Below are 26,685 nucleotides of genomic sequence, written 5' to 3'. Positions count from 1 at the left end.
ATCATCGATATTTTTTATGCAGTCACATTTTCATATTTCTTTAAAATGCTTTTCTGTCTCCTGTTGCTGTGGGGGGAAAATATGCACGCACGAACATACATGTGTATAACCAAGCTTCCTTTTTATATTTTGTATAAGAGAAATGGTGTGACTGATTCCGTAGTGCATTTTACAACACTTTGTGGGCAAACCTACTAAAAAAGACTTTTTTTCCCTCTAATCTTTTGCTTGGCATTCTCAGGTGTTTCTAATAGTAGTGAGTTAAAAAATGTAGGCACTGTTTTGGAAGGTGATTGTGTCCTTTAATGGTGTTAGGTGTCTATTTACTTATTTTTCAGCATATATTAAACACTGAAGAAAACTGGAACACCTGGAAAAATGAAGGCTGCCCAAGTTTTGTGAAAGAAAGGTAAGTGTACTAGTAAAATAGTAAATTCCCTTTTATAATTAGCTTGAAATGACCGTTCCACTCAAGTATGTGTACTTACGTTTAAGCATTTAGTGACTTAGCAGGTAACTTTGCTAAACAGAATAATTGGGTATCACACCTGAGAGTACGTTGATGCTGCAGCTGGAGTTGTGATTTGCAGCTGGAGTAGGCATTCCTATGCTAGTTTTTAATGTAGCTAGCACAGCTAAAAGTTCCCGTGAACATGGGGACAGCACAGACCATGGCACGGGCTAGCAGTAAGAGTACATAGCCAGGGTTCTGTGCAGGGTTGTGCAGCCCATGCTGAAGCTCGTGTCTTCTCTGCTATGTTTAGTCGTGTTAGCTACATTAAAGCTGGTGTGGGTGTGCCCACTTCAACTGAAAGTGTGATTGCAGTTTGAGTATAGACATACCATGTGTGTATTGATGGCAGTTAGGTCTCTGGTGTAAAAATCTTAGGAACCCATCGTGCCTCTGTACTCCCAAGTACATTGGGGGCTCTGCACATGTGGATTTTCCTCTCCTGTGCAGGAGGAGGAGGCTCAGCTGCCTCCATGGCAGCGTGTTTTACCTCTGGACACTACCAAGGACTCTGTGATTGGAGAGTGGGAGACTGATGGAGTGTCATGTGCTTCCCCACCTCCTGCACTTAGCAGAGCTCAGAATGAAAAAGTAAGATAGCTCAAGCTGAAATACTTTCCCATATGACCACGTCTTGTGGTGTGGATTCCCAGTAATAGGATCTCTGGCAGTTTGGCTGTAGTGAACATAAAACCTGTACATCTTTGTTGGAGTGAGGCTGAGCATTTTATGTAATCATGCTTGAATGGATAAATTCCCTCCGGCAGCTGCTCAGTGGTGATCAGTGAGTGACCTGAAAGAAAACGTAGTTCATTGCATACAGCCAGTAAAAGGTCCTCATGCCGTTAGATATAAGCCATGTTAAAAAGTGATAAAATGTCAGGCTAAAAAATGTACTCTCTTAGGCTTTGGGGCTGTGGGCCACCATCTTATGCTTTCATCCTGGAGCCCTCCTTCCCCCATGGGTGACTGGTATCTTCAGTGGGGGAAAAACAGCGGGGTCACCACCTGATATGCTGAGGGCGGAATTTGGTGGAGCCTTCTCTTTGATTCCACCCATTTGCAGAGATAGCAGAAGAGGTGAGGGAAGGGAGGAATTTCTTCCGTGGCTTCAGGGGCATTGTGGAGAGGGAATCTGCATCCCCTGGAGGTTGCATGCAGATGACATACAGTAGGGTAGATCACACATAATATGGACTGCTGGAATAGATGGGAATTATTTCTTACTGACAAATTCTGAGATGTGTCATCAGTTACGTCATGAATCTGAGGTGTAATATGGTATAGGTCCCCAAAAATCCTAATAGCTAACCTTTCCTGTGGAAAGTTTGCGTTGAAAGTCAGCTAGAAGCTATTGTCCTCCATTTTGGATCTCCAAATACTGTAATTTTGACATTGAAAAGTGTTTTTTACTTAGACCATCAGATTCCAAGCCATCAAGACTTGTGAGAAAGAGGCCAGCTCCAGAGGATTTCCTAGGGAAAGGACCAAACAAAAAAATTCTCATGGGGAAGTACGTTAATTTTTCTTTGCCCCAGTTCGTTGTTTGTATTGATGACTTGGTGATAAGAAAAGTGTGAAATTTTGAGAATGAGCTAAACTACTGAAATATCTCTTCAGAGTATAGCAATGTCTTCTAATTCCTTATTTCATGCCTCCTTTTAGTCACCTACTTCTGAAGCTGATCATGTTCACCACTTGTATCTCTCTCTCATCTTTGACCATTTTTCTAGGCCACTTGTTGAATCACCTTTCCCTCTTCTGCCTTAAATCTTCCCTTAAGATATGTTTTCTACAAAAGCCTGTGCACGCTGATCTTTGCAGCACTCCAAGAATCCTTCCCCCCCCTTGTGTCTGTCATGTACCAGTGTGTTATGTCTATGTTGTTTTTAATGTGACTGAATTAAATGATAAACATTTTGGGGACTCTGGCTCTTTGTCAGTGCATCCCCAAATATGATGTCATGTTCTGCTTGCTGCCTTTACTTATTATGTGATGTACTGATTACATTTAACTGTTCTTGGGTGGAGGAGTGAGAAATTCTCTTTTCTTCTCCTTTCCATTGTAGCTGTTCACCTAACCTCCAAGCTGGGAGAGGCAAGGTTCAACCTTCTGTTGAACTCCAAACCCCTCCTGTTGATTTGATTTTGTCAGAAAGTCCCCTCTGAGCTAGAAAGTGGTACTTTGCTCTGTCACAAACATGACAGGGTCAAGCTTTTCTAACTTGGGAAGTAAAATTCTTTTTATTCTTTCTGATCCCAAATCCCCAGGGCAGCATGTTGCACATATGTTAAGAATGTAACTAGCCTAATGGCCAGCGCAGACCACAAAGTCAGTCAGTCATTGACGTTATAAACCCAGAACATATCAATTTTATGCACATCTCATAAGTGACATGATTTGTTATAAGGGTCTTTTAGATGAGCAATATGGTAGGAATATTTCTTGCACCTTTTCTTTTAGTGAATGATTGATGTGCAGTTTTAACACACAATTTTGTATTCCTGTTTGCAGTGAGGAGCTAACTCGGCTTTGGAATTTATGTCCGGACAACATGGAAGCTTGTAAATCTGAGACTAGGTAAGCAGAAAAAGTACTTTCTGCACTGTGACTATACAAGATTTAAAATAACCAAAGAAACTAACAGTTTAATATTATTTATACGGTCAACAATTCTGTTCACCTTTTTAAAAGTAAAATTCTAACTAAAGGCCATAGTCTGCAGCCCTCACTCTCACTGAATAGCGCATGCTCATGCAAGTAGTCCCATTGCTCTTAGTAATTCTGGGAACAGCGGTTGCCACTCATAGCAGGCGAGGGTTGCAGAATCTGGTTTGAAATGTTTAAGCTGTATTAAAAGTGTAATGCTTGAGGGAGATAAAATGAGATGGTGGGTATGTGTTAACATGTATGTATGTAGCATTACTTGAGGTGAAGCTGGCTACTATTTCTGGTGCTAGGAATAGATCTGTTGCCAGTGATTTCTGTCATTTAACACACCCGCTGTGCTAAGGCAATGACCATAAAATGCACTCTTCAGTTACTCCTTACAATTGTGCCCCTGTCAAGGCCCCATGTACTGTGCAGTTATAAGGCTCTACACTTGACCACATAATTGTCTTTGCTAACACTGCTACATTAATCTATTTTTGTGCAGCATCAGTGGTTGGCCAGGGAGCATGGAGATTGGATGGGGCAGTTGAGTGGTAGGCAGTGGCTGAGGAGGCCAAAAGAAACACAAGGAAAGATGCTTGTGCTGCTCCACTGGAACTTTGCGGAGTCTCTGCTTTCACAGATTGTAGAAGCTCTGCACAAGAGGTGCTTTCTTTAGCTCTGAGGCTTCTAATACGTGCTAGAGGGAGCCTCAGAATCTCTAACCATGCTCACTTGGCTGGGGAGGCTGAAGTAGGTTAGCCCTCTCTGTACCAGAAAAGTGCTGCAGATAGAGGGGTGCTTAAAAAACCCAACCTCTTACTCCACATGCATCAGTACATGGAGTTGAGACCCCGCCCCCAACCCAAAAACCTGAAACAATGGATGTATGATAAGCCATTTAGCATTTATTTTATTATGACGGGGGAGTGGTTGAGAAGGATGATTGAATGGTTAAGGCACTGGACTGGGACTCTGGGCAAGTCACTTCATCTCTGTGCCTCAGATGCCCATCTGTACAATGGGATAATATCTCCTGTCTCTCACCAGTATTGTCTCTATATATTGGTAAACTCTGTGGGGTGGAGACTAACTTTGACTCTGTACAGTGCCTGGCAAAATGGGGCCCAGTCTCAGTTGGGACAAAACCCGCTTTTCAAAACAAAACCAAAGTCAGTTTATCTAGATGTCTTCATGATCCTGTACTACAGCGTGTCCTCCCTGCTTCCTTGTTGCTCCATGATGGCCACCTTTTCAGGCAAAGGTGATATTTCTCTTGAATGGACCTTAGATAAGGCACATGTAGATGAGGACTTGATGCCTGATGAATCTATCTCCTGCTGTATTTGTGATGCAAGATAATGCACATATCACAGTACCCTATAGCTGTAACCATAACCATACAGCTAAGGGTAGCCTAGAATTCCTCCTTATCTGTAAGGGGTTCAGAAGCTCAAATAACCTGGTTGGTGCCTGACCAAAAGGACCAATGGGGAAAGAAGATACTTTCAAATCTTGGGGGGGGGGGGGGGGGGAAGGGAAGGGCTTTGTTGTGTTCTTTTGGGAAGCAGAGAAGCATCAGGTCAGAAAACTTTCTCCTATAAACCATCCTAAAAGTCTCTCATATTACAAAAATTGTAAGTAAAAGCTAGGCAAGGCGTGTTAGATTATCTTTTTTGTTTTGCTTGTAAATATTTCCTTTGCTGGAGGGAGGTTTATTCCTGTTTTTAGGAACTTTGAAACTAAATGTAGAGGAAGTTCTGCTGTGTTTTTGAATCTTCTGTCACTCTCTGTAAAGTTATTTTCCATCCTGATTTTACAGAGGTGATTTTTACTTTTTTTTGTTTTTAAATAAAATCCTTCTTTTAAAAACCTGACTGATTTCTCTATTGTTCTAAGACCCAGGGGTTTGGGTCTGTGATCATTTTTTAACCAATTGGTTAGGATATTATTCTCAAGCCTCCCCAGGAAAGGGGGATTAAGGGCTTGGGGAGATATTTTGGGGGAATAGGAACGCCAAGTGGTCCTTTCCCTGATTCTTTGTTAAATCACTTGGTGGTGGCAGCGTACCCTCCAAGGGCAAAGAATTTGTGCCTTGGGGAAGTTTTAACCTAAGCTGGTAGAAATAAGTTTAGGGGGTCTTTCATGCGGGTCCCTACATCTGTACCCTAGAGTTCAGAGTGGGGAGGGAACCCTGACAGTCTCTGAAACAGGACCTAAACTATCTTGATGGTTCTGCATATTCTTAGATGCATCAGGTACTTAAGTTACTCCTGGTGGGATTCTGCGCCAATGACTTAAAAATTCTGGGCCAAAAAATTCATAATTCTGCATATTTTGTCAAAATAACACAATATAATCACCGGTTTCAATTGTTTTTGTAATTTATTTAAACTACAATACAGAAAAAAGTCACAATAACTAACTATTCAGCATTTCCTAAACACATGAAAGTTAAGTTACAAACACTTGGTAACTAATACCCTGCATTCCAGTTATAATCCTGGATTTTCATTTAAATTACAGGACACCAAACAGCACAAAAAAACCCCCTAAAAGTAGAATGTCATTTTAAATTGCACAGATTTCCACAAATGAAAGTGATACAGTCTTGCTAATCATTGTCCTGGACCTGGCTGAGTACTTTGGGAAGTGATTTGATTTGGTTCTGATTGTCCTGACATTTTAATGACTGCTTGGTAAATGTTTTATTTGCCCTCAGTCTTTTTTTTTTTTTAATATTTTAAATGGGTAAGTAAAATTAAATCCTGAGATTTAATCTAACCCCATTGTGATAAAAGTGAGAAAGCATATAGGTCTTCCTATCTGAGGATTCCCTTACTGTCATTTTATAATAAGGCTCGTTTGCATCACTCTAACAATGTAGGGGCCTTACAACTTGCACAGATTTTGTGCTCGTGGGGGAACTGACTGAGAATGGGAACAGTTAGCTAACAATAGGAACATTAACAGTGTTGTTACACAGTTAAGCTGCTACATTTGTGCTTCAGAGAATGATCAGTTAACTCAGGCAGGCTGCTACATTTCTGTCTCGTGCATGATAAAAAGCCCTACCTTTCCACGCCAGGGAGTTGCATTCCCAAGAAAGAGGGACAGAGTCTGTGTCTGTCTCTTGTTGGCACGCATGTACATCCAGCCCCACTTCCCTGACAGTGAGGCATGCATGTCCAGCCCCCATCTCTGAGGCTGTTCCAAGCACACTGTAACAGACGTGCTGCTGGGGAAGAGGCTTGTGTCCCCCAGCAGATTTTTTTTTTTTCTTTTGGCGTTTTTCTGCGCGGTGGGCACAGAATAATGTGGCCCATATTCTGTCAGGAGTATTAAGTGCAGATTTGAATATCCAGTAGAAGCAGCTGCTGACTATTGCAAGAACAGCTAACAGTGCAGCGAACAAAAGGGTGAATGATAACTACAAGTATTGACTCTTTAAATAAAGCTAAGTAATCTTGTGATCCCCTAAATGTTCAGGAGTATGTTGATTTCTTTTTAATTTAAACATCCAGTAATTATCTCATGTGCCACACTGCAAGTGGAGAAAAACAAGCAAAGCCATGCTTATTGAAATGTTCAGCCAGGAGTGGGATCCATCAGCATGGGAATAACATATTAAGTATAGTATAAAAACATCTACAATTTTTTCCTCTAAAATCAGTGGCCAGAAATGAACTGAATGGAAGGGATATATGCAGCCCATATCAAACACTTTGTTGTTCTGAATTGGCAGATGAGGTGGTAAGGACCTGTGCTTTTCCCTACTCAGTTTCACCTAGGTTGCACAAAACTAACAACCTTTGTTGACTCCTACATCTGCCTGGTCCTTCCTGATATGGTCAGCCATGCTTCCACTCTCTCTTCTTCAAGCCTCTCTTTTTAAAACACACTTCTGCCATGAAATCTGTGCATTCTAATCATACCCTCATAATACTGGTAACTTAAATAATATTTTTACAATATCCTCAAGACTCGTGCATATTAGTAATCAAAGCGACCATGTAATCATATTACTGTAACTCTCACCCTCCCACCCAATACGTTCTATATCTCCTTATGTTATACGTTAATTTCGAGTTTGGTTGAGCAGAACACTTAACCACACGAGTAATCGCATCCCTGTACAGTAATGCATTTAAGCATGTGCTTAAGTCCTATTTGAAGTCAGTACTTTGCTGAATCGGTGCCTTAGACTGTAAGCTCTTCAGGGCAGGGATTCTGTCTGTATAGTCTTCTATGGTGCTGAACTGATGATAGATCACGTTACACCTCTGTTGCATTTAAGTGATGGAGCAGTAGTTCATGTCTTAGCAACTTTAGCAATGCATAGGTAAACTTGAGATCTGTCACTTCAGTGCAGTGTCCAAATCAGGATATCTATCGCTGCCTCATAAGGAAGACTGAAGTGTGCATGAATTAATTGGAGGGATAAATAGAGATTAGTCAGAATGAAAATGTGAAGAGTATCAAACTCTGATTTATGTCACAGGGAATATATGCCGACACTGGAGGAGTTCTTTGAAGAGGCTATTGAGCAGGCAGATCCTGAAAACATGGTTGAAAATGAGTATAAGTGAGTAGATTTCATTTTATTCCACTTAATTTGTGTCCCTCTTTTTAACGTTTGCTTGGGTCATTGAAGTACAGTATCTGTTCTCTGGATTATTGATGTCTCCACAAGTCTGACCTTCTGTCCAGAAGGCTAGTAAGCTTGGACAGCATGACGTTAGTTGCAAAATGAGTGACTTTTTTTCTGTCTTGAACAGATAGGCTTGATAGAATCTTTTTTATGGTTTCGACAAATCAGTTTGTTTTTAAAGCATTTTTAAAAATTGTCAATTTTAATTTTCAAACTTGTGCAAAATTATGGGTTTTAAGCATTTTTTAAAAAAAATTATTTAAGTTTTCACAATTGTGGGAAATTGAGGAGGTCAGGCATTTGGGGGATTAGATAATTATATAATGACAATAGATGTTGAGATTCAAAACATTAAAAGCTTTGTAACCATTAAAACACACATTGTCAACATCGCATATCAAAAGATACAAAGTAAATCTCCTTAAATCAAACACTAATAAGTTCTCTAGTGGTATTTTTCTTTCTTTTGCCTTCCAAACCCTATGTATAGATGATGAACATGTAACTAACACTACTTGTCTTTATAGGGCTGTGAACAACTCTAATTATGGATGGAGAGCATTAAGATTACTAGCACGCAGAAGTCCCCACTTCTTCCAGCCAACCAATCAACAATTTAAGAGTTTACCAGAGTACTTAGAAAACATGGTAATCAAATTAGCTAAGGAGTTGCCTGTAAGTAATATTTCCTGGTACTTAAATCAAATTATGCTAACTGACCTCCTGATAGTCTCTTATTCTGCAGAATGGTAAATTATGATCATATATATGTTTGGTTTATGTCAAAAGAATTTATATTCATGCATATGGTTGTGTGCTAAAATAAAAACTGCAAATAAAACTGGTGTTATCCATTAAGACCCTGCTGATGCTAGACTTCGAAACAGAATTGATTTGCTATCATGTGCTTAAAATTTTGGCTTGTTAGAACAACTAATTGTGACACTCCTAAAATATTTGCAGAAACATTCAGCTTTCATGTGTTGTAGGGTCAATTTGTCTTAAGCGTGTTGTTAAAGGTGACCTTAAAAGGAACAAGAGAAATGTTGGGGTTTTGCCCTTTTTATTTTCATTGATATATGAAGAAGGCCTGAAAGGTTGAGTGGGATTTTTTGTGTTTTTAAATCTGTTTTTTTACCCCTTAGAAATATCAGGACTGTCTGTCTCTTTTGATTGTGGTGTTCGTCATCAGTCTTGGAGGATCCATATTTGTGTTTAGGAGCTTTCTTATTCCTAACCTGAAGATGGGGAGAGAGAGGGAACTCCAATTCTTAATAAAGCTTTTTTCAGCATGTTCAGTCATTTGAATTAACTAGTTTTTACAAACAATTTTTTAACGCTCAGTAAACATCACATTCTTTTCAATCATGTTTCACTTGGCATAATTACTCTGTCATCCAACTAGTTGTCTAGTCATCTGTCAGGTCCTACAGCAAAAAAAAAACATAGTAAAGACCTGAATTTCAAATGCTGAACAAGCAGGAACCTTTTTTAATCCTCTTAGGCTTTTTATCCATCATAAAGGAGCAAAAAAGGCCATAAGCGCAATATTTTTTTCTATTGAATGCCACCGTTGGCTAATGAACGGGAAAATGGGTGGGGGAGTGGGGAACAGGGTTTGGAAAAAAAATAAGCACTGAATATCCTGTAGTATCACAGATCATAGTAGAATGATTAGTTTTCCCTAAAGTGAGCAAGTTCCATATAAGCTTTTGTTTTCTTGAAAAAAGCAGGAGAGTCTCCTGTGACCAGGTCAGTAGTATTTTGTTGTTGTTAGGGTTTTGGTTGTTAGGGTTTTGGTTACAGAAGGATAATGGGTTTTTGTTTTTTGTTGCTACACAAATGTCTTGTCAAATTGTCTATTTTAGCAGGCATGTCAGGGACCATCACTCAGCTATAACCTTTCTTTTTAAACACAAAAGCCATCAAGTGATATTCAATTCTCTCATTATAGCCTCCTTCTGAAGAAATAAAAACAGGAGAGGATGAAGATGAGGAAGATAATGATGCTTTATTAAAGGAAAACAATGAAAGTAAGATTTACTTTTTTTTTTTTAGTTTCACTCTTGATCCATATTTAGAAGATGGTGTTTTTTATCATACTTTCTCCCCAAGGTCATCTGTCCTGTTTCACCTTCTGCTTCTGACCTGTCAACATTTGGCACCAGTGCTCCTATTGAAAGTAACAAGCAGCACCATATCCGTTCCCAAAAAGCTAGCAGTTTCTTGGATATCCCCAACCCGTGCATCACTGAAAGTGTTCCGTTCCTCAGAGTTGGGTGCAACTTGGACTGTGAACACATAATTAGTAATCTCTCCCAATGTTCCTCTTGGGCAGTGTGTGTTTACTATGTAACTAGATATTGAAAGCCAAAAGTATGGCACAGCTATGTGAAATGCTTTCTCTGAATTCTCTGCCTCTATTGTAACTACAAGTTAAATTGCCCCGGGATAGTGTTTACTTGTAGACCCTTAAATACCCTATGCAGTGCTTCCAATAATAGTAGTATATAACCTGTCTCCAAGATCGCTGAGATCTTTCTTCATCTTTCTCAAATGCAGAAGTTTCTCTGACAGCGAAGGAGCATTCTTCCTGATAACGTTCCATTCCCTTCCATGAATCAGACTTTTCTCATTTGCCTCTTGCCCATAATCCTGGCGCATTCTTACTCTGATCTCTCCTCCCCCATGTGAGTGAATCTGCCTATCTCCATCCTTATCCATGCAGTCCTCTCATTCCAGCTTTTCCCTGTGTGGTCTTTCACTATCTGAGCTCTCTAGTATCCAGCATGTGGAGTGCGCTGCTGGGAGTTGCATGTGATTTCATTCCCATCCCCAGACACCCCTGCTGGCTGCTCATTCACTTCAGGATCGAATTAAAAACAATCTTTCCTTGGTTTTTAAAACCTTTCATGGTTTTCTGTGTGTGTATCTAGTCCACTACCTTTTTTTCATCTAGCACTTGTAGAAGGGAAGAGAGAGGACAATCTTGTTACTCTGGGTACAAGAGCTTTCTCCTCCTCTTCAGTTTAACAATACCTGAAACAGCCTTCACAGTTCCATTTTGTTGACTTTCCTTCTCCTTTTAAATATCATTTTAAAGTAAAGATGAGATGGCTGTGCTCTGATGCAGTATATGCATGCTTTGCCTCTGAGCAATAATGGAAGTGTTCTGTTTGCTTTTGTTCCAAGCTGTTCATGGACTTCAATTCCTAATTCTTGATGTAATGGTTTTAGTTTTTTGTGAAATGTCCTATAAATGAGTGTGACTGATAAGCAGTGGACAAAGTTAGAAACATTCAGAACATGCCAATTGGCTCTCGAAGCTGTGTGAGGAGAGACACATTGATGCAGAACAGTATCCAACTCCTTGTATAGGTAACTTCATCCATTGCTATGTTTTTTGGAAACGTTATAAACATGGTCAGCAGAGCACATAGATGACAAGCCGTGATATACTACCAGTTTGTAAAGTCACTTGCATAATCACACAGCATTTGTCTTCCCAGCAAGACACAAAGGTCGTTTTTATCTTGATGCCAAACGTTTAAGTAAGAAAAAAATAATTTACACAATTAAAAACTAACTGCTGTATAATCCAGGGCAGGCTGCACTGTAAGCAGGAAAACCAGAGTTTTCATTCCTGCTGGGAAGCAAATTTTGTTTTTCACAAATTCAGACAAGTTAAACTGGGCTAGCTCTGCTTGATTTAACTAACGTAAACCTTTCCAGATGTACTGAAATTCCAGTTATAGTTTTAGATTTTAAGACACCTATCGACCTAGCTATTGAAAATTGCAGTGGCTTGCAAGAATAGACTTCTTACACTCAGCAGTGGAAACAGTTGCTTCTGATGAACTAAGAATATAGTAGCTGTACCAGATTGGATTAGTGGTTTAGAAAGCCTCATAGTGGACAGTCTTTCAATAATACACCTATGGGGGGAGTTTATCTTAGACTCAGGCATTGATCAGATTATGTAAAATTGATGGCTGACAGTTTTTGAGTAGAGTTTAAGGGACTGTTTCAGAGCATAAATACAAAATAAGGTGCTTAGCTGAAATGTGTAAAACAGCCAGAGTCTGTTTATAAATACAGTAAAACCTCAAAGGTATGAACACCAGAGTTACGGACTTACCAGTCAACCGGACACCAATCAGGCAGCAGTGCAGACTTCTTTTTTTAAAAAAAAGAAAAGAAGGCGGGGGGGGGGGGCAAATTCTGTCCTGCCTCATGGCTTTAGCCACAGGGGGTTGGGGGTGTGATAGAGCATGGCCAGAAGGCAGCAGGAGAGTGATATAGGAGAGATATATAAGTCCCAGGATGAGGAGAAGCCTTATTCCCTGTAGAGGGAAGAAAGGTTTCTATAGATTAATTAAAAGCACCTGAAGCCAATTAGAGCATCTGAAGCTAGTCATCAGATAAAAACCACCTGCATCAATCAGCCAGGGGAAGGAGTTGGAGCAGGGAGCAGAGTGGTTTGGAGTTGGAGCAGGAGTGCAGTTTGGAGGAGTTGAAGTAGAGGAGAGTTTGGAGAAGTGCCGTGGCTGGCTAGAAGACCAAGACCCTAGGTAAAGAGACACCTGGCTTGTGCAGAGAGAGGGCAGGAAGGCCGATGGGCTGAAGAACAGGAGAGGGAAGTAGCCTGGGGAAGGAAGCACTAGTTCAAGTGGTTTACCACTATCCCTAGGGTCCCTGGGTTAACCAAAACCATCCCATCCCCAAGATGGACGATGTGGTCAAGGCTCTAATACAAGCCACTGCGGCCCAGCAGGAGGCTACCCGAATCCAAGCAACTGCCCAATAGGAGCGACTCGGGTGCAGCAGGAGACTAATCGGCTGTTGATGAATCAGGCTGCCCAGGACAGAGCTCTGCTATGGGAGCTGGCAAACCGGATGAAGGCCCTTATGGAGCGGAACCACAATTGTGACGGAACCTGGACTATACAAGCCAGCAACTGACTACAGAAAATGACATGGGAGGATGATGTAGAGGCGTACCTCCTGGCATTTGAGAGAACAACCCTGCGGGAGGCCTGGCCCCTAGATCAGTGGTCTGGTATCCTCGCCCCGTTCCTGTGTGGAGAGGCCCAGAAGGTTGTCTACGATATGCCTGCAGAGACTGTGTAGGATTACCCCCAGCTGAAGACAGAGATCCTGGCCAGATCCGGAGTAACCATGGCGTTGCAAACCCAGAGGTTTCATGAATGGCAGTATACAGAGGACAAGACACCCTGATCGCAATTGTTTGACCTGATCCACCTGACCCGGAAAGGGCTGCACCCTGAGGCCCTCAGCTCTGAAAAAATGATGGAGCTCCTGGTACTGGACTGGTATATGAGGGGGCTACCTCCAGGCTTGGGTTGGCCAGAATGACCCCTCTACCTACATTGAGTTGGTCTCCCTCGTGGAAAGACAGCTGGCAGCCCTCGAACTGTTCCAGACCGCAGGGGGTGAGACACAGCAAACCAGGAAGACAGCCCGAAACCCAAGATTGTCGAACTACAGAAGAATCATAACTGGGAGGAAAGACGCTGAGGAATGGGCCGAGGCCAAGAAGGGACCTGGGGGTTTGGGAAGAGGGCTGGGGGGGGTGGACCAAATAGCCCCAGGCAGAGGGCGGCAACCGGGATAAGGGGACGGTGTTACGAGTGTGGGGAATTAGGGCATATAGCAGCCCAATGCCCCAACAGGGAAGAGCCTATGTAGTGCAATCTGGGGGATCCTGGGGAACGATGTGGCCTAATCGGCCTGGTAGGGGTCGCAGTGACCTCACTTGGGTATACAAGGTCAGTAAAGATGAATGGTATGGCGACCATAGCATTAGTAGATTCCGGGAGTGCTGTCATGCTGGTCTCGGAAGTTGGTAGGGCAACACCAACTAACCTGGGCCAAAAACATAGGGGTAACGTGTGTTCATGGCACCATAAATTTCTACCCCACAATCCCAGTACGGATTGAGATCCAGGGAAACACTACCAGGGTAACTGCAGGAGTGGTCCCTAGGCTCCCCTACCCGGTCCTAACTGGTAGGGACTTCCCCGGGTTTGAGAACTTACTCCCCCTAGTAGAGCCAGGGGAGGGTAGCAACCCTGGGGCTGAGACGGAGGCACCTACAGATAGCCTCACCCCAATTTTTGCTCAGTTTGCCCCAGAGCTATTTTCATCCCCCGGGAAACCCCGGAAGTCTAGGTGGGAAAAGAGAGCAGATAAAAGGCTAGGGTCCAGCAGTTTAGAGGAGTTGAAGTAGAGGAGAGTTTGGAGAGGCTAGAAGACCAAGACCCTAGGGAAAGAGACACCCGGCTCGTGCAGAGAGAGGGGGCAGGAAGCCCCACAAGCTGAAGAACGGGAGAGGGAAGTAGCCCAGGGGAAGGAAGCACTAATTCAAATGGTTTACCACTATCCCTAGGGCCCCTGGGCTGGGACCCGGAGTAGAGGGCAGGCCCAGGTCCCTTCTGCTCCACTACCCTTCTCTAGGTTACTAGTGGGACAGTAGATACCCTAGTTCAGGGGAAGGAAACTGCCCTGAAACCCACCCACCCCCGCCCCAAGAAGAGGAAGCGCGGAACCCATTATAATCGTCCTGACAATTTGCCACAGGGGCTAGGGGGCTTCTGACCCTTGGGAGCACTGGGACTCAGGGCTTTAGACCAGGAAGGGTGGGGGGGAGGTGGTGTGGTGCTGGGGCTTGGGGCTTCAGCCCCACAGCTCTGTTCCCAGTGCCAAGGCTTGGGGCTTTAGCTATGAGGGGAATACTGGTTTCAGTGCTCCCTCTGTAGCTGAGGTCACCACCTGCTGAAGCCAAAAGCAGCCCCAGCACCCCCCACAAGGCTGAAACCAGAAGTCTGAGCACTCCCTCCCGCCAAATCTAAAGCACTGAGCCCCAGTCCTCCCATGGAGTAGAAGCCTGAGCCCCCTGCCGGAGCCCTGGCACTCTGAGGGTCAGAAGCCCTGCGCCCCCCTCTCCCTCCCCCACACGCGCGCACACACTGCCCCGAGCCCGAACCCGTAACCCCCCATGTGGCTGAAATCCATAATTCTGAGGTTCTGCTGTAATAGGTTTAAAACTTAGCAGATCACAAGGATTGTGGAGTGCTGCATCATCCTGAGGGTATAACCTTACTCTTTGTGTGTGTGTGTGTGTGTTCAGGTCCAGATGTACGACGAGACAAACCCGTGACGGGGGAACAAATAGAATCGTTTGCTAACAAGCTTGGAGAACAGTGGAAGACTCTGGCCCCCTACTTGGAAATGAAGGACTCTGATATAAGACAGATTGAATCAGATAGTGAGGATGTGAAGATGAGAGCAAAGCAGCTGCTGGTTGCCTGGCAGGATCAAGAGGGGATACATGCAACACCTGAGAATCTGATTACTGCAGTGAACAAAGCTGGATTAAGTGACCTTGCAGAAAGCCTAACTAATGACACTGAAAACAGTAGTTAATTTATTTCAGATTGCAACTTTTTTATTAAAACAATTTGTGATTATTGTTGCTAGGTAACAGATCTAACATTTTGATAGGCCAGCTTTATGTTTAGTAAACAAATAAAACCTTTCTATAATATTTAGTTTTCTAGAGTTCCCGAGAAGGATTAGTAACAGTGATCCAGAAATAGCAACCCAGGCATCATCCTTAAATTATGAAAATGTAAAAGGAGAGAGCAGAGGTTCAGTGGAGTTTTCTGAGACACACACACCGTAATAGTTTAATGGCTTGCTGTTTTTAGACCATGTTTTGCTGACAAGCGTGTCGAAGGTCTGTGTGTAATGTGCACTATCTTTGTACTTGCTTACATGTAACTCAGGTTAAATATGTGTAAAATGACACGATTCCTAATTAATTTGGTTGGACATGCAAATGTTGGGGTGGAATTGTATGCAGGCCTCTGGCTTCCCTTTCCTGAAAACTTGACTTGAGTCAACACTGACAGTCAAGTTAAGGGGGAAAAAAAGTGTTGCTAATACTCCAGTGGGTGGTATTCTCCCTGCTGAGGGAAGTTGGTTTAACTGCTAAATCAGCAGTGAAGCAGTGTCCTGAGGAGAAGTGTCCTGTTCTTTTCCAGTGCTCTTTGGATTAGGCATATATTTGAGGTATTAACTCTAATCCAGTAAAAAATTCCATGTGACTCTTTTTTAAAAAATTTATTTTTAGGAATAGGGTTGTTAGGTCACCTGACTACCTAAAATTCACCTCTAATGTAATGTGGTTGAGGTATTCTATCCTGGCCTGTTGTAGAGTGTTGCTGAGTGCTAGTTTAAGCTTCCTTCTTCAAATGTAGGGATGGCTGCATTTTATTGATGGGTGAAGCCTTTCTGGATATAGTTTATTTTAAAAAAAAAAAAAAATTTTCAGGAGCTTTTGATGGTGTATAGTACTTGGCTAGAACCTACTTCAGCAAAATCAGCATTTCTCCATGTAGAGTTTGCTTTATTAATTGAAGTGCATCAGTCGTTGAATACTCAAAGCTTTAGGCATCATTTGGATTTTTATTTTTGAAAGTCTGTGTTCTAGTTGCAAAATCATCTCTCTCAATTTCTACAGATGCTCGCCAATGACTGCGCAGGCTACTACAGAAAAATTATAAATGTTTCCGTAAGCGTTTCTGTCAGTGGTATTAGATTAATTGTTCCCACTGCTGAAAACGAACAGATCGGCTATATATCCTGGCCTGGGAAGCCACCAGGCTGCCATGGCCATTAGAACCCTTGAAGCAGGACTGGCAACCATAAGGAGGAGAGTGTCCTTTAAAAAGCTGGGAAGGTGTCAAGCTACTGTAGCCCCAAACCTGATTTCACTGGCACCAGATTGTGGGGGGAGGGGGGGCGGCTTTTTAAAAAGAAAACTCCATCCTTTCTTCCCCAGCCCAACAGGCCTCTTGGGCTGGGACACGTACTGTGTTTCTTTGTGGGTGGAGCAAGGTAGTGGGGAGTTCTACTAGGTAGTTCTCTCCTGCAGAGCCAGTCATTCTGGGCTTTTTCCCCCACTGTTTTAAACCTCTAAGGAGTTTTGTCCTCCTGGTGTGATCAGGAGCCCTATTTAAAGGACTGTTTCTGTCTAATGTGTAGATTGCTGATGTAGGTGGTTTTATGGAGAAGATTAATCTTGTATTCTTTCTGTCACAGAACACAAGAACAGGGTATGGGGAAAGGAGTCAGACAACAGGAAATACTTTTTTCCATTCAGTGTGACGACTGTAGAACTCTGTGCCACAGGATGTCAATTGAGGCCAAGAACATAACCAGATTCAAAGAGGGACTGCACATTTCTGGAGATAACAAGACTATCCAGCTATAATACATGCTAAATACTTTTATATCCCTTCCAAAAAAAAAAATTCTGCAGAACATAAACCCTGCCCATTAAGGGTTAGGATGAGACTTTCATGCAGAGGGGAGGTTATCCCACATCTGCATACTGCCGTGTTTGTTATTTTCAGGGAGGTGCATCTGATGCTTGCTGCTGTCAGAGACAGCATATTAGATTTGATGGGCCACAGGCATGATCCAGTGTGGCTGTTTTGCTGGTTATGGGATTGTGATATGGGTAAAATATTAAGGGATTATTTGCTTTAGGGGTAATAATTTGAATGTGTGACGGTGTTGGGAACATATTTCAAGGCAGATGTTAGATGCTGTGGAGTTGCAAGGAGATTATCTCATTTGTCAGGGAAGCAAGAGCTGTGAAATAGGAGCACTGTCCTGCAGCCCAGCATCTCCCACAATTCTGAACATCTGGGTTGCTCTCCTCCCAATGAAGCAGATGAGCTTTTTGACACTGGATGGTTTGGCCTTGATCCCTCTGACCCCCATGGCAGTAGAAAGCAGAAGTTTCCTTTCCTCCCCCTTTGCAGTGGGGAGCAGTGTTCTCCCTCCTCGGCATTTCTCCTCCCTAGGTCGGTTAACCTTTTGGGGGTTTAACCCTCCCTGCAGTGTCTCCCTGCTGACTCCTCTGCACCTTATCCAGGCAGTGCTCTCTGTGTGAGGCAACCATCCTCAGCTTGGCAGACAGAGAATTATATCCTGCCTGCACCCAGCCTTCTATCCCTAACTCTGTTAGGTCCCTGGGCTGTAAGTCAGACAGGCAGCTGGGGTCCCCTACCCACCAGAGCCGTCGCAACTCCAGTGTGGGAAAGATGGACCAAGAGCGCCAGAGCAGAGAGGCTCCAAAAATAAGCAGGACAGTGATCACTCAACTCGGGGCAGGGGAACATAAGTCCCAGGGAACCCTCACAGAACAAAGAGGGGAGGCTTGCAGGGTCATGAATCCCGTTCTCCCCTCCAAGTCTTAAGGTGTGTCTTGAGTTCCCTGGGAAAAGGAAGCAAGGCTTCTAATCACCCTCAGCCAGGAGGGCTCTGACAAGTTGTCCTATTCCCTCCCCTCCAGGGAGAATGGGATGCAGTAGGGGAGAATTCTGAGACAGATCTCTTGAGAAGGCAGCAGGCCCTAGAGAAGGCAAGGCACAAAAAGCCACAGCAGAGCATCTACACTCCCAAAGCGCGCACACATGGTTTAAAAAAAATCGAGAGGCTATAAAGGGAAGGGAAAAGAAAAAAAACAATGTTTTAGGATCTGTAAGTCCTCTGACTCCTCCACTGAGGAAGGTGAGCTGTCTGGCGCTGAATCTGAACAGGATGGAGGAAAATGCATAGTGTTTTTTTTTTTTCTTGCTTGCTTTTTCTTTCCCCTGAGAAATTTCAAGCTCTGTTCAGCAAGGTTGTCTACATTATTCAAATGCAACTTTAGCAGGCTCCTTTGAGTAAGCCTCAGAATATATTTCTTCCCTCAAAATCTTTTCCCAAAGCTGCAATACTTCTTCATTCCTCCAAGGAAGTTTAGGGATGAATGGAACACGTCTGATAAGGGCAAGTGTATTAATAAGAGCAACCTTAGGCTCTGTAACATTCAAGAATCAAAGAGCTCTATTGCTGAGATACTAAAGGTGGAAACGCACTTTGCTGGGGGTACGGTTATTCCCTCAGAGGGTGAGTTCTACCCCAAGAACCCTGTGGCTAGAAAGCCACTCTCAACGATAACTTTGAAGTCTCCTCCGCTATCCTCTGAGCATCCCTGGCATCTACCTGCTTTGTTAGAGCATCCCTTTCCTGGCTAGAAGATCTCAAAGCCTTTAAGAACAGAGAATCGCCCTGACTTCAGCTCCACTTTAAAGAAAGCGTCTCCCTAGCCAAAAGCTTTTGTTGCTGATTCCTCAGTAGATGCAATGAGCCTGGGCTTCCAGTTCAGCAGCCAAGTGCCACCTATGGCTCTAACTCTGGAAGGTGGACGCTCTAAGCAGGTCCTAGGCTCAGCAAACTTTTATCCGCTCCCTGCTTTTTGGAGAAAAGCTGGATAAGGTGGTGGCTGAAAATGCAGCAAAATCCAAGTCTCTCCCTTCCCCACTAAGTGCCATCAGGAGAGACTATAGATCAGCCTTCAGACAGAGGCGCTGCTTTTGCTCCTCATCCTCACAGAGAACCAGTAAAGAGACAATAGATTCCCCAAAGGAAATCATGGAATCGAGGTCAAGGGGAAAGTCATGAGGGACCTCAGTCTGCCCCCACTCTCCATAAACCACTTTCTTACAAAGATCGCATAGGCATCCATCCAGAACTGAAGTTAGGGGGCAGGACTTCCCATTTCCTAGAAGAATAGTTTTCATCTACCACAAACGTGAGCCAGGGATCCTCCCTTAAGCTATGGGCTCCACCCAATCCACTCTTCATCTAGTCACCCAGCTCCAATGATCCCATAAAACGCAATCTGATCCAGAACGAAATATCTCATTTTCTAGATATGGAAGTAATAGTATGTTCCTTTCGACGAAAGGTTCTACTCCATCTTCATTGTACATGGGACAGGGGGATGTATCAGAGCCATTCTTGACCTCACAAGGCTTGACAAGTGAATGAAGAAAGACATTTCAGCTTCAGAGGCCCCTGGCCTCTACGGTGTCATCCCTGTCCCAAGAGGTTGTCTTGACTTTTTGGTAGCTCTAGCAGATGCATATCCCCATCAGACCATGTCACCACAGATTTCCAGGTTTGCCTATGGCAGGAAGCATCAGTACTGAACAGTGCTGTTCAGCCTGTTCTCAGCCCCAAAGGTTTCTACAGAGATGGTGGTAGTGATAATAGCCAGACTCTGGTCACAGGGAACTCGCTTGTACCCTTCCTGGATGATATCTCGATCAGAACTGTAGCGTATAGGGCTACGTCTTGGATGCTGAATCTTATCCAGGTGCATGGTTTCATCATTAATGCCAAGAAAAGTTCCATTCTTCGAGTGCTTGCTCATATTGATTCCAATTAGGTGTGTGCGCTGCGTGCATGATCATCGGAAGACTTTTATCCTAGCAACACTTGGTGGGTCTGCTGAGGCGCCCCCTGGAGTGGCACCGGATATATGCCCCAGCCGACCCAGCGCCCCCTCAGTTCCTTCTTACCGCCCGTGACGGTCGTTGGAACTATGGAACACAGCTTGGCTGATCTCTACTCTCCCTAACATTTGCTTTAGTATTTGTTAATAGTTTGTGATTAGTTGTTTGTAGTTAATAGTTAGATTTAGTTTACTTAGGGGGGTGGAACGGGGTCTTCTCCCCTCCCGCCTGTCCCAGTACTCTAGCCCGTGCCTGGGTCTCCGGGCTTCAAACCCTGCTTGGCTTGTCTGAAGCCGATGCCAACGGGAGACCCCCATGACTCTTGCCTAACGTGTCTGGGGGAATCCCACCAAGCGGACAAGTGCCACATTTGCAAAGCCTTCAAGCAGAGAACCAAAAAGAAGCAGGACTTTAGACTGAAGCAGCTCCTTATGGAGGCGGCACTTAGCCCGGTCCCTTCCTCCGTGCACCGGGACTCGGCGCCGTCGTCTTTGGTGCGGAGTGCCCCTGCGGCGCCGACTGGTCCGGCACCATGTTCGGACTCTGCTAAAGACTCGCGGCGCCAGATCTCCCTGGCACCACCTCCAACGTGGCGCCGCTCCCTACCTCCGGGCCAGAAGAAGAAGCAGCAGCAGCCCAAACAGCTGCCAACTGCTTCTTGTTCGACAGCCACCGACGCGTCCCACACTGCGGTTGGAGCCGTGTCCATTGCCAGAGCACAGAGGACAAATAATGGCTCCTACACCGTCGACTCTGGCGCCGCAAGGGCCGTCGAGTCTGGTACATGTCAGCTCCCCGGTGCACACCGCTGTCGAGCTGAAGCTGCCCTCCATGCCGAAGACCTTTTCAACAGTGTAGGACTTGATCGCGCTCACAGAGCCGCTGACTCTGCAGCCGGCGGCACCTCTGGTGCGGGCAGAGCCATTGAAGGAAAAACCGTCCCTGATATGACCGCCGTCGCCAAGCGAAGCAGGACAGCACCAGTCCTGGTCCCGATCTTGGTCCTGGCACCCATCACAGAATCGCTCCCAGTCCTGGCACTGATCTCGTTCTTGGCACTGGTCATACTTGCGATGCCGCTCCAGTTTGCGGAGTTCCGAATCGCGGTACGGCCGGTACTGATTGGACTCCTGACACCGCTCCTGGTACCGGTCAGACCGGCGCTCGACCCGGAGCCAATCCCAGCACTAGTCTTGCTGGAAGTCACCAGCGAGATCCAGATCAGGCTTCTGGTACCAATACGACCGCAGGCACCGATCGATGTCTCGGTACCGTTCTGCATCACGCCACCGGTCCCCAGCAGTGTGGCACCATACAGCACCAGGGGACTCAGCGATGACACGTACAGCACCACCTTGGCCGTCTCGCTCCACTTTGGCAACACGCTCACAAGGTGGCTACCAGGACCAGGACGAGGGCAGGGGCGGTGCAGGCCAGTGGCTGGACAAAGGCCAGGACCTGGGCCAAGGACCTGCACAGTGGTCTTTTTGGACCCCCTGGGCATACCATCAGGCCCAAGGGGTTCCTTCGGGGGCTTCCCGCTCCGCCCTTCAGAGCCCCGAGTACCGGAGGCCACTGTCTCGCTGCTCCCCCCCCATCCTTGGGGAGTTTCTGAGGTGACTGCTCCAGTGCCAGTACAGGCCCACACCCCTAGCATGGTGGACCGTAAGCATCAAGATTCCCTGCAAGAGATCCTCACACAGGATCCCTTAGTCCTGGGGATATCTTCCTCATCCTCACCTGATGAGGCAGTGGCAGGGACTACGGTTTCAGGTCCTCCTCCTGTGGACCTCCGCGCCCACCAGGAACTGCTCCACAGGGTGGCACGCAATATGAACCTCCAGATAGAGGAGGTGGTGGAGGTAGAGGACCCAGTGATTGATATTATGTTGGCAGAGGCACCGTCCAGAGTGGCCCTCCGTGTCATACGGACTATACAGGCCAATGCCAAGACAATCTGGCAATCGCCAGCTTCTATTCCGCCTATGGCCAAGGGCATGGAAAGGAAGTACTTTGTCCTTTCAAAGGAATATAAGTACCTCTATATACACACACCCTAACCATGCTCCCTTGTTGTGGCTTCGGTCAACGAGAAGGAATGGCACGGTCAGCAGGCCCCGGCGCCTAAATCAAAGGACTCTAGAAGCCAAGGCTTGCAGCTCAGGGTGGTCAACCAGCAGGCACTCCTGAGCCGATATGATTATAATTCATGGCACTCTATGGAAAAATTTAGAGTTGGTTCCACAGGAGTCCAGAGAGGAATTTGGCGCTCTAGTAGAGGCGGGCAAGAAGGTGGCCAGAACCTCCCTATAAGCCTCTCTGGACACAGCAGACTCGGCGGCTAGGACCCTGGCCTCGGGCATAGCCATGCGCCGCATCTCGTGGCTGCAGGTCTCTGGCTTACCACCAGAGTTGCAGCAGACCCTCCAGGACCTGTCCTTTGATGGCCAGGGCCTATTGTCCGAAAAGACAGACTTTCAAGACTGCAGAGTCTGAAGGACTCAAGAATTATCATGTGCTCTCTGGGAATGCATACCCCAGTAATGCAGAGAAGGCCCTTCAGACCACAGCCTCAGAGATCCTATCCTTCCCCTCGGCCAAGACAGGACTTCTTTAGAAGATGCGGCTGAGGTGGTAAAAGAAAACAAACTGGCTACCAAGCTGGCCAGGGCCCTCCCAAGCCATCGGCAGGGCCCAAGCAGAACTTTTTGAAGGTGCGCCCAAGGACTGAGCACCTGTCTCCAATCAGGATCCTTCCCCACCTTTCCAAAACTGTCTCTCCCATTTCCTCCATGCATGGTCTCTCATAACATCAGACCATTGGGCCCTACACATGGTGGAAACGGGATACTTCCTCCAATTTGCTTTTTCCCCACCCTCCTTCCCTGTCCCTCTTCAGGGACCCTTCTCATGAGCACCTCCTTCTACAGGAGGTCTAATCACTCCTCGCTGTGGGAGTGATAGAGGAGGTTCCAAGAGAGTCAAGGGGCAGGGGTGTTTACTTCCGCTACTTCCTAATCCCCAGGGCCAAGAGCGGGCTTTGGCCCATCCTGGACCTACGCAGACTCAACAAATTCATGGTAAAGTTGAAGTTCCTGGAGACTGGTACTCCGCCCTCGACATGAAGGATTCGTACTTCCACATTGCAATCTACCCAGCACACAGACACTTCCTTCGCTTTGTGGTCAATCAACAGCACTTTCAATTCACCGTCCTTCCTTTCGGCCTGTCCACAGCCCCCAGGATGTTTACCAAGTGCATGGCTGTTGTGGCTGCCTCCCTTCGTCAACAACAGATCCACGTGTTTCTGTATCTCGACAATTGGCTTATTCGGGGTCGCTCCAGGGATCAGGTGCAATCTCCTGTTTAGCTCACCATGAATATGTTCAATCGACTGGGCCTCCTGCTCAACGTTGTGAAATCCACTCTGGTACCAACCCAGAGGATAGAATTCATAGGAGCAGTCTTAGACTCAAGCCTAGCCTGGGCACTTCTGCTGGAAGCACGCTTCCAATCCCTGGCGAACATCCGTCCACAGCCTACAAAACTTCCCGACCTCGACCATGAAAACATGCCTATGCCTGCTGGGACACATGGCCTCTTGCACGTATGTGACCATACATGCCAGGTTGCGACTACGTCCACTCCAAGCCTGGCTATCAACAGTATACCACCTACGTCGGGACAGCTTGAGCACGGTGGTTACCATCCCACCAGGGATATTTAGCCTCTCTAGGCTGGTGGCTGGACCCCAAATCAGTGTGTGAAGGGGTACCATTTCATGCCCCGCAGCCCTCCGTGTCCCTGGGATGGGGGAGCCCACCTCTGGAACCTCCATACACAGGGTCTATGGTCAGCAGGAGAGTTATCACTGCACATCAACGTACAGGAACTCAGAGCAGCGCGCCTGCCATGTCAAGCATTCCGAGAGCGCATTCAAGGCCGTTTTTGTGTTTCAGTCCTCACAGACAATACGACGGCCATGTTTTACATCAACAAGAAAGGGGGAGCCCCACCCCCATCAGGAGGCCACTCGTCTGTGGGAATTCTGTGTAGCCCACTCGATCCATCTGGTGGCGTCGTTTCTCCCAGAAGTCCAGAACACCTTAGCAGACCACCTCAGCAGATCATTCCAAGCTCACGAGTGGTCGGTTCATCCGTTCTGTCTTTCTGAAGTGGGGCTTTCCTCTGATAGACCTATTCGCCTCTCGGAAGAATCGGAAATGCCAGGTGTTCTGCTCTCTCCAAGGACGCTCTCCGGGTTCCCTGTCAGATGTCTTCCTAATACAGTGGAAGGATCACCTGTGCTACACCTTCCCTCCATTCCCGCTGGTCCACAGGGTCCTGCTCAAGCTGCACAGGGACAGAGCCAGTCTGATTTTGGTTGCCCTGGCGTGGCCCAGACAGCACTGGCATACCACTCTTCTAGAGCTGTCGGACACTCCAATTCCACTCCCCCTGTGGCCAGACCTGATCACTCGGGACCACGGACGACTCTGTGATCCCGACCTGCAGTCTCTCCACCTCACAGCGTGGATGCTGCATGGCTAACTCAATCTGAGCTCTGCTGCTCTCGCTTGGTACAGCAGGTCCTTTTGGGTAGCAGGAAGCCCTCTACCAGGTCCACATACTTAGCCAAGTGGAAGCGTTTTTCCTGCTGGTGCGCTCAGGTATCGACGCCTGTGCGTATAACTCTATCATCTTGAACTATCTCCTGTCCTTAAAACAGCAGGACTTGGCAATATCATCCATCAGAGTGCACCTGGCAGCTATTTTGGCTTTCCACCTGGGTGAAAACAGGCGTTCGGTCTTCTCCAATCCCATGGTCAGCAGATTTCTCAAGAGGCTGGAGCGCCTGTTCCCACGAATTTGACAACCAGTCCCTACGTGGGATCTTAACCTGGTCCTCTCCAAACTCATAGGTGCCCCGCTCAAGCCGATGGCCACCTGCTCGCTCCTGTATCTTTCCTGGAAGACAGCCTTCCTCATAGCTATCACCTCGGCGAGGCGTGTGTCTGAGCTCAGGGCACTCACATCGGAATCACTGTATACAGTGTTCCACAAGGACAAGGTACAGCTGAAACCCCACCCGGCCTTCCTCCCTAAGGTGGTGTCGGCCTTCAATCTCAACCAGGACATCTTCCTCCCCGTCTTCTACCCGAAGCTGCATGCCTCTCGATGGGAACAACAGCTGCACTCCCTGGACGTTCGTAGGGCCCTCGCCTTCTACATTGAGCGAACAAAACCTTTCAGGAAAACGTCGCAGCTGTTTGTTGCTGTGGCAGACCAGATGAAGGGCCTTCCGGTCTCCTCCCAGCACATCTTGTCCTGGATCACATCATGCATCCGTGCGTGCTATGACTTGGCTGGTGTCCCAACTACGCACCTTACTACCCACTCCACTCAGGCTCAGGCTTCATCCTCTGCTTTCCTGGCACATGTACCAATACAGGAGATATATAGGGCAGCGACTTGGTCATCCGTGCATACCTTCGCTGCCCACTATGCGATAATTCAGCAGTCCAGGGGTGATGCTGCATTTGGTTCAGCGGTCCTTCACTCCGCGACATCTCACTCCGACCCCACCGCTTAGGTAAGGCTTGGGAGTCACCTAATTGGAATCGATATGAGCAAGCACTCGAAGAAGAAAAGACTGTTACTCACCTTTGTAACTGTTGCTCTTCGAGATGTGTTGCTCATATCCATTCCAAACCCACCCTCCTTCCCCTCTGTTGGAGTAGCCGGCAAGAAGGAACTGAGGGGGCGCTGGGTCGGCTGGGGCATATATCCGGTGCCATGAAGGTGCCTCTCCAGGAGCGCCTCAGTCAACCCACTGAGCGTTGCTAGGGTAAAAATTTTTGAACGATCATGCACACGGCGCGCGCACACACCTAATTGGAATGGATATGAGCAACACATCTCGAACAACAGTTACAAAGGTGAGTAACCGTCTTTTCACCAAAATAAACCACCTGGACATGGAAATAGACACCTAAGTAGCAAAGATCTACCAGTCATTAGAAAGGTTTCAGAAAATCCAGAAATTTTTTTTTTTTTTTTTTTTTTTGCTCCTGAGCCGCAAGAGGCCTACCATAGCATTGTGCCTCCAACTTCTAGGACTTCTAATGCATAGAGATCGCTCCATGGGCACAATCATGCATCCAACGTCTTTAAGCCTTCATACTAAACATGTGGGACCGCTCCCTGGAACACAAGAAAGATCAATTATCGGTTCTGACACAGGTGTTCAACTCCTTTAAAGTGGTGATCAGCCCACAACAATGTCCATAAAAGTATGCCCATCTGCCTTCCACAACTAATGCCCGCCTGGAGGGCTGGGGAGCCCACATGGAGACCTAAATAGTCCACCTAAACGGTGAGGAGGAAAAGGCTCACAACATAAACCTCCTAGAGCTGAAAGCAGTCGATCTAGCTCTCTGAAGGTTCCAGTCCACCCTAAGAGTGAACCAGGATGTGGTTCCATCAGACAATA

The 26,685-nt window shown here is 46.0% G+C and overlaps 1 protein-coding gene across 2 annotated transcripts in view; it reads left to right on the top strand.

Moving 5' to 3' along the window:
* The window catches only part of THOC1 (THO complex subunit 1), a 55,891-nt gene that overhangs the window by 19,469 nt on the left and 9,737 nt on the right, over positions 1-26,685 (top strand). The window contains exons 15-21 of one of the 2 annotated variants that reach the window (XM_074944524.1): positions 339-409; positions 1,929-2,024; positions 3,027-3,092; positions 7,666-7,749; positions 8,343-8,490; positions 9,770-9,848; positions 14,966-15,499. In XM_074944524.1, coding sequence (XP_074800625.1) covers positions 339-409; positions 1,929-2,024; positions 3,027-3,092; positions 7,666-7,749; positions 8,343-8,490; positions 9,770-9,848; positions 14,966-15,261 — 840 coding nt within the window. In that variant the 3' untranslated portion in view covers positions 15,262-15,499. Of the gene's footprint in view, positions 1-338; positions 410-1,928; positions 2,025-3,026; positions 3,093-7,665; positions 7,750-8,342; positions 8,491-9,769; positions 9,849-14,965; positions 15,500-26,685 lie in introns of those variants that run through there. The other variant, XM_074944523.1, reaches the window with a different exon arrangement.

This window comes from Natator depressus, chromosome 2 (assembly GCF_965152275.1).
Source record: "Natator depressus isolate rNatDep1 chromosome 2, rNatDep2.hap1, whole genome shotgun sequence".
Lineage (NCBI taxonomy): Eukaryota > Metazoa > Chordata > Testudines > Cheloniidae > Natator > Natator depressus.
Note: the sequence above shows the minus strand (reverse complement) of the source record. Positions and strands in the feature narration are given on the sequence as shown.